Source organism: Fulmarus glacialis, unplaced genomic scaffold (assembly GCF_000690835.1).
Source record: "Fulmarus glacialis isolate BGI_N327 unplaced genomic scaffold, ASM69083v1 scaffold39879, whole genome shotgun sequence".
In the NCBI taxonomy this organism is placed as follows: Eukaryota; Metazoa; Chordata; class Aves; order Procellariiformes; family Procellariidae; genus Fulmarus; species Fulmarus glacialis.
The window spans coordinates 40,236-48,009 of record NW_009232346.1 but is presented as its reverse complement, the minus strand read 5'-3'; the positions used below and the strand labels follow the sequence as shown (position 1 = coordinate 48,009).

At 38.5% G+C, this 7,774-nt stretch overlaps 1 protein-coding gene across 1 annotated transcript in view; it reads left to right on the top strand.

Moving 5' to 3' along the window:
- Window positions 1-736: 736 nt before the first annotated feature.
- The window catches only part of LOC104081922 (cystic fibrosis transmembrane conductance regulator-like), a gene marked incomplete at both ends in the record, with an annotated part of 45,027 nt that continues 37,989 nt past the window's right edge, over window positions 737-7,774 (top strand). The window contains 4 exon segments of the mRNA XM_009584848.1: window positions 737-769; window positions 771-835; window positions 837-959; window positions 2,234-2,345. Coding sequence (XP_009583143.1) covers window positions 737-769; window positions 771-835; window positions 837-959; window positions 2,234-2,345 — 333 coding nt within the window.

Sequence of the window (7,774 nt, the reverse complement as noted above, 5' to 3'; positions counted from 1 at the left end):
CCTTCTTGTAGATGGGCATCACATTGGCATTTCACATTGGCATTTCAGAATACACTATTAGTTCTTATGGTTGCTTGTTTATGTTTTGTTTTAATCCTGTGCTTTCAAAAAGATTTTCAAACAGAACCTCCTGCAAAATTTTGTACAAGTTGGCACATGGGGATTCGTAGGCCTTTCAGGAGCCGAATTGTTCGATAAAATTAGTAATGGCTTATGAAGATTTTCTCTGCAGAGTAGCCATTCTAGAGTTTTTTACTGCTTTGGTTTAATTCAGCATGCCCTTTAAATTTGAAAAAAGAAATGCAAAATGTTTACATATGATGGATGCAATGAAGATCTTATGAGGAGTCCTGTGGAAAATCTCGTGTGTTGTTAAGTGCGTACTGCAATGTAAGCTGTCAAAGAAACACTCAAGGTATATTAAGATTTTCTGTCTTACAGGAATGAAACTTATACGTCCAATTTACTGTAGTTCTGATTTATTATCCATTTATATGGTCATAGTACATATTTGGAAATACAGTACAAAAGTCTCAATCCCCTGTTCATTTGTCTGCTACTGACTGAATAGGAAGTTTGGGGCATGATCCCACCCCAAAACTGATAAAATGGAACAGTTTTGCAATTATTCTTTTAATGATATGTTTGTCAATATAGTTTTGTAAATATAATGCAGAGCTGCACTATATTATGTCATATTGTGTGTTTGTATATATGTGTGTGCGTGTGCACATAGACATACTTGGGCGCTGTGGACAAAATATTCAGAGCGAGACAATGCAACTCCAGAATTAACCGCAGAAACTGGTGAACTGGTGATTTTTACTTTTTTTTTTTTTTCTGCTTAGATGGACAAAGCCAATTTTGAAAAAGGGTTACAGACGACGGTTGGAGCTGTCAGATATTTATCAAATCCCTTCTGCGGACTCTGCCGATAATCTTTCTGAAAAACTAGAAAGGTATGAAAGATTCATGAAATAACTTTGTTTCAGGAATCACACTGCAATTTTCATTAAAAAGCTGTTGGATAAAATGTTTAAATAGCATTGGGTGCAAGCTGGTTGCACCCATTGACTGGCTCAAGCGTGTCCTCATTCAGCACACAGTTGTCCTTTGGAGCTGGCTGGGATGCCTGGTGCAGATGTATCACCTAGATACTCTAAATTACTATATACAGGTACCTGTGACATCTGTCCGTTGACTAGTGAGGCTAGACTCAGTTTCAATGTTAGTTCCCCATTCTGCTGTTCTTTCTTCCCAAAATATTCTTGTAAAACCTTGTTTTATTTTTTCTTCGACAAAATAACATTCTTAATTTCCTTTGATACCACTGTTGCAAGACTTCAATTGCTTCTGCAGAAATCATGCCCTGACTTTCCTCATTTAGGCTTCCTCTCTTCTCTACCCTGTTTCAGTGGATCCTAATTCAGAAACTGTGCTACCATTGGGACTAACTCTTACAGGTACAAGTGCCTAAATCCAGTCCCGCTCCTTCGATATAGCTGGGAAAGGGGTGTGCAGGGGTGGTTTACATCTGCACTGTTGTGCCAATCCAATTAAACTTAAGTGCAGTGTGACATACATACTCAAAACTGGTGGAAAGTATTGAGAACATCAGTATGCTTAATGCATTTTGATAGTTTATAAATGGAATATTCTGGTTCTTTAATATTCTGTTGAAAAATGGAGAAAGGAATTAGCTGAGGAAATTCTTAGGAGTGCTTTAATCTGTGAGTTTAATTTTGACTAAACATATGCTTGCTGTCTATAGCATTGCTTCTGATCAGCAATTTATTATCAAATAGAAAATTATTGTCCCAGCAACACTGGCTAAAAATAATGCTGTGCAGTAGAAAAGTCACATTTTTAATGCTTTGTTGGTGTTTTTTGCAGACTGGAAGAGCTCCAAAACATTTATTTGCCTATTATTTGTGCTTTGGTCTTAAGTACAGCAGGTTTCTTTAAAACATACAATGTGACCTTTTCATGAATTAATTCCCTGTGGGGTGATGTATGGCTGAGTATTTAAAACTGGCTGAACTAGGTTTGAACTTCTATTGATCTATCAAGTCAATGAAGGCCGGGTTTTTGGGGTCTCTGCAAAGCTTTCTTTCATTAGTCACCTTAGCTAAATCTCCTTGGATATACTTGAGTGAATTGAAGTATGTCAGAGCCATAGACCCATGTATTTGTTCACACAACTTAATGGTCTTGTTTTTCGGTTCCTTTTCAGAGAGTGGGACAGAGAGCTGGCAACTTCAAAGAAAAAACCCAAACTTATTAATGCTCTTCGACGATGCTTTTTCTGGAAATTTGTGTTCTATGGAATAATATTATATTTAGGGGTAAGATTTGTTCTTCTCTTTGGTAAGCTTTTAGTGTTCCATAAATAGATCCAAGTCTTAGGAGTTGCTAAATTAATACAGAATCCTGTGAATAGCTACAGATTTTGCTCTGTGTATTGCTTATAAAGATGATAAATACAGAGAGATACTCAGGGACCTTCATAAAAATAAGTATTTTCTGATAATGTCTTCATATCTTTAAAACATACATATTAATAATTTTGAAATGTACGTAGGCTAGGTGCTGGCATGTGCTTCTCCAAGTACAGGTAGAGCACCTAAATTTTTGTATCACTGCTGAACTGAAGTAATTGTTTTCTCATGTTAAAGTTTTTAAGAAGTTTCTAAAGAATTTTCTACCCTTACACTGAAACAAATGACAGTGCAATTTCACATGATTCGGTCAATTTTGTCAAAGTGACTATCAGCCAGCTTCATAGTTGATGCTTTATTCAGGTTACATACGCAATAAACAAGTTGTCTTCATTAGTGGTAACAATTCTGCATAAATAACCGTGTGAAATGTGCTTGGATCTTGGTGCTGTTAGTGCTCCAAAGTGTATGATCAGGAACTTGATGTGAAAGTCTGAACTGATTATGTTTATCACCTTTCCAACATGTTAGTTAGGATTACCCTGACTTACCAAATGCCACCTGTTTGACAATCCTATCACTGGGGTTAGGAGCTGTGAAAATAGTTTATTATTAATAGTGTCTCATTAGGTGTGTTGGACAGCCAGACTGTAAATCTGAAAATTACTGTTAACCAATATGCACATTAAATATCCATGTTATTTTCAAGTTTCTGCAATTTAGTAGTAAAAGTGAGATATGCTTCTCTGTTCAAAATGCTGTGGTATCAGAAACTGCAGCTATAATAGCCCAAATGGCCTGAAGTGGTCAGATGTACCCAGATAGTGTTTTCAGATGTGAGACGAATCTCTAGGCCAGATTTTTATTTTTGGAAGGTTGATATAGAAAGGAACTAATTCCACTGGTATTAGTGTTGAATGTGATCTAGTTTAGCTGTACTTTCAAGATCATGGATTGGACAGAAGAAGAGTGGAAGGGGAATTTATGGAAAATAGCCCACAAATGTCTCTGAAGTTCACATTGCTTGCTATAAAACCAAACTCCTCTTTTCTTCTGGCTTTCTATCGAGTGTCCCAAGGAACTATTCTAAGAGAATAGCAGAGTTATAGAAAAGCAAACCTTCATGCCCCTTAGAATGACCCCTCTCCCAAGCAGGAAAGGGAGAGTAGTGTAGAGTTGTAGTCATGCCCATGAACTTGCTACTGACTCCTCTGTAGAAGGGAAATTTCAAGCCAGGTAGATCTTCTAGTAGGTAGATGAAGAAAGATTATAATCTGCTCTCTGGCAGCCATACCAGGTGTATGCTAAGTGAAATCACACCGGCACCTATACCCTCAAGTTTTAATAGTTTTGTATAAAAACGCTTGGAACAAATAAATAAGAATATCCTGAAAACTAAAACACAAGTCCTTTACTACATGCAGACTTTTCAGCGTTAAAAAGGACCTTTTTAAGGGTGAAAAGTTTTAATGCATCAGGCAGTGTTTCAGGTCAAAGAGCGTTTTTCAAGTTAAGCATCAAACTTGGAGCCAGACTTCTGCTAGTTTTATGCTGGCATGGTTCCACTTCCATGGAGTCCCTCCAGTTTAAACGGCCATGTGAAAGACAGGCTAATCTTGCAGATTACAAAATAGGTAAATTTATGTAGGGTCCTGGAATAAAAGTCCTGTAAAATATTCATAAGTGTATTAATTTGGACTGCTAACAATGCAAACTTTCTGGTTTAGATCACTGATAATTTGATTTGGATAATTAATAATGGACTACAATTTCATTTTAGATTGGATTTTTCCTTAAGAATTATGGAAAAGCTGATTGCTTCTTTCTCTTGTAACACCATGTCAAGGGGAAATGGGTGTCATTAATAGAATCAGAAAGTCACAAAGTAAAGAAAAGGGAAAAAAATCTCTAAAGAAAATGTAAATTACTTCCCTGAAAATGCAGTATTCTTTCTTGTCTATTAAAAAAATTAGGATGTACCTCAGTCTGTCATGCTGCCTCATGGATTAAAAATAAAAAAAATCTATAGGCCTTAATTTTTTGCAATCCCATTTAGACTGTCCCCCAGATGTATCTCATAAAGAACAACTCTGAAATTTCTCAGCACTAAGGCTTGATTTTAAAAATAAAGCCCAGAGTGAAAAAGTTCTTTATATGTTATCTTTTTGCTTCCTTCTCATGGATAGATACATTCACACGCGCGTGTACACAAATTCTGATTAAAATAGGGGAATCAAGAAATTGGCTCCCAAGCCAACTTTGTTCTCTCCCAGTTTACGTCTCTGTAACTTGTTGGGCCCTAGTCATTAACAAAGAGCCTCAGGTCTCCTTCTCACTGCCACTGACCCCAGTCTGAAGTCACCACTGCTGCAGATCTGGTTCAAAGAGACGTGCCGTGCTTGCCTTCTGCTACACAGGGGCTGCATGAGGAGAAAGGAGGGGAGATGATGGTTATGGTGCTGTCTGTGCTCACTCTGGAGGGCTTTTCTGTGTCAAATCCTGGGCTGTTTGACTGTTGTGCAGGGCTGGTGGGAGGCAACGTGACAGGAAGTTGATGAGTCAATTAATCATTTGCCTTTGTCCAGGTAGGGCAGTTAACCATCTAGGACAGGGCCTCTTGCTATCTACAGGGCTGGGTAATAACTCTTCTTTCTACACTCCTTCGCCTTGTTTGTGACTTCTCTGGGATGAGAGCCTTTTTTTGTGGACTCCTACAGAATTCTGTCTTTTACTTGCTTCTGCCATCTCATTACTGCATTTAATTTTTTTAACGTTTTCCTCACCAAGCCAGCAACTCCTTATTCATGTCAGGTTTGTATTTTAAAAAAACACAGCAGCTCTACAAATTTAGCCTACCATACGCTATAACAGGTGTTCCTGCAGAGTCTGCATGCTGAAACTGTCACAGTAATGCATTCCTGTTAAAAGTTAAGCAGTGTCTGAGGGCTTTTGCAGGCAGTTTTGAGGATAACTTCCTTTCCCAGAGTAGAGGCAAGTGAAGTGTGCGTGGGCATGCATGTGTCGGACTGTGCAGGGTTGATTTCTCCGTGCGGACGTTTTTAACGGAGTACAATTTTAGACCAGGTGAGAACAGAACAGGACTGCAGGATTTTTGGGTCATATTCTTTGTTTGGGTTGGTCTTTTTCATTTCTTTAAGAAATTGCAGACGTGTTATTCAGCACATAGGAAACAAAATCTGCGCCTTTCACAATGAACATGGAAAGATTAAATCTTAGTTTAAATTCTTGATTCCGTTATCATTAGTCTTCATTTTATTGAAAGCTGTAAGAGGAAAAACTCGCTGCTAAAGCTGCTGGTGTTCTTTTCAGGCCCTGCTCACGGAAATTAATGGGAGCTTTGCCATTAATTTGAATGGGGACAGGATGTTGTGCCGTATTGGCATAGGTGCAACCAAGTTGTGCGTTCTTTTGAACTTCACTTTCCTTTCAGCTCTTCTCCTGTCTAATCTCTGAGCCGTTTTCACCACACCTTTCTTGGAGTGTGGTTTAAACTCTGCTGGCATCCCTGCTGTTTGTGTAGTTGTTGCTGCAACTGGCATCACAGCTTTGCTCTCATTAGGTCTAGTAGTTTTTCCATCTCTCCCTTTCCCCTCACGCGCCGTAGGTAATGATGTTATTGCAGGGTGGACACTTGCACTCTGGCCCCCTAGAGAACTACGACTCTCCCTCATAAATAGTGTTGTGTTAGGCACGTAGAGTTACTGCACTTAATGTATCTGCTCCCCTGCTGTTCAAAACATCTTCCACGCTTCACTTCATCAGCAGATGTGTCTTGCAATTTAAAGAAAAGGTGGTATGGCAGTGAAACAAAAATCTTGCTTTTTAGCACGATACCTGCTAACAAATTGACTACTTTGCTGTGAAGATCAGTTTGATTCTACTTACATTTTTCTCTTATATTCATCCCCATGAAATGTATATATCCACTCAGGCAAAGCAGCTGCTAACATTAACTTAGAAATGGTTTTAGTATCATATCCCAAAGGACCCTAATGAGGATTTCCTGAAGTTCTTGCATATAGGTCACGGGTGTGAGTGAGGAGGCAGGGAGGGATATGAAAGTCCTGAAGCACTTCTTGGGCATACGCCAAAAGAGAGATGTGCATTATTGTCTTCAAATGCAGAGTGATTGAGCATATGGGGGATACACGTAACATAAAAGTTCTCATTGCCATAAGAATAGCAGTAAGAATAGCCATACCAGGTCAGATTAGCACGGTATCCTGTGTCATACTCTCATTTCTCTTCAGATCTTTGCTCTTTTAATTAAGATTTCTGTGAGGGCGACATTTCTGAGTTTCTCAATGGCCTATGATGAATGCAGTGAGAAGAGCAAGGAAAAAGAGAAGGAAAACTGGATTTTCTGCTAGGTGCACAAATCCCGTCCCTTTTTTTAGGCAGGTCATTCTAATCAGTTTATTTATCCACGTTTATATCAGTGGGTAATTTTGAGGCTGTAAGAGGAGAAATGAAAAACAGGTAGTTCTGCTTTCATTTTTATGTAGACTAGATAATAGTATCTTCGGTAAGTAAGCTGATAAATCTCCACTGTAAACCAGTGTTTTTTTACGTCCCATGAGATAGCAAATTATTTGGCTTATTGCCAGCCATTATTCTACCCTTAGTCTGTAAATCACCTTTTTTTCCAGCGAGCTAGGCATGCATGCAATACCTTTATAGTCACAACAAACACAGCAGCAGAGCTTGGCATTTTCACTGGAATAAGACTAAATACAAAAAAAAAAGTCTTGCTATTTTAAGCCTATATATAAAAGCTTATCTTGGAATCTCTGAGGATATGAAAGCACCACATTGTCCTTGAGAGGTGACTGGTTTGTATTTTGTAAGTTTTGGGGAGTTTTGGTTTGCCGCTTTGGGATGCATATGGTCTAAGCACAGCTGTCTTGAGTCATGTGTGTTTTAATAAACACTCCTCCCTTTGCCTACTAATAACACTGAAGTCTTTGTCAAAGCCAGCTCCAGGTTTACAGCATTTGTGTTGGGGCAGAGTGGTGTTTAATTTGGGAAATGTAGTACATAGCACAGGTATGCTATTTGAGATATAAAATTTCATCTCTTCCGTGGAAAAAGTGAATGATGAATATCAGCTCCACCAGCAGTGACATTCAAAAGGGGTTACAGTACAGCTTGTAGAAGTACTTGGGATTGCTCTTGTATAAGAGACCAAAAGGAACACAAAGGAAAGGGAAAAAAATTAAAGGGGATTTTCCCAATCTATTTATCACTGTAAAATATTAATTACAGCTGATCTTCACTAGTTCACATCTCTCTGAGTCTCTGTATGGTGGTCTGTG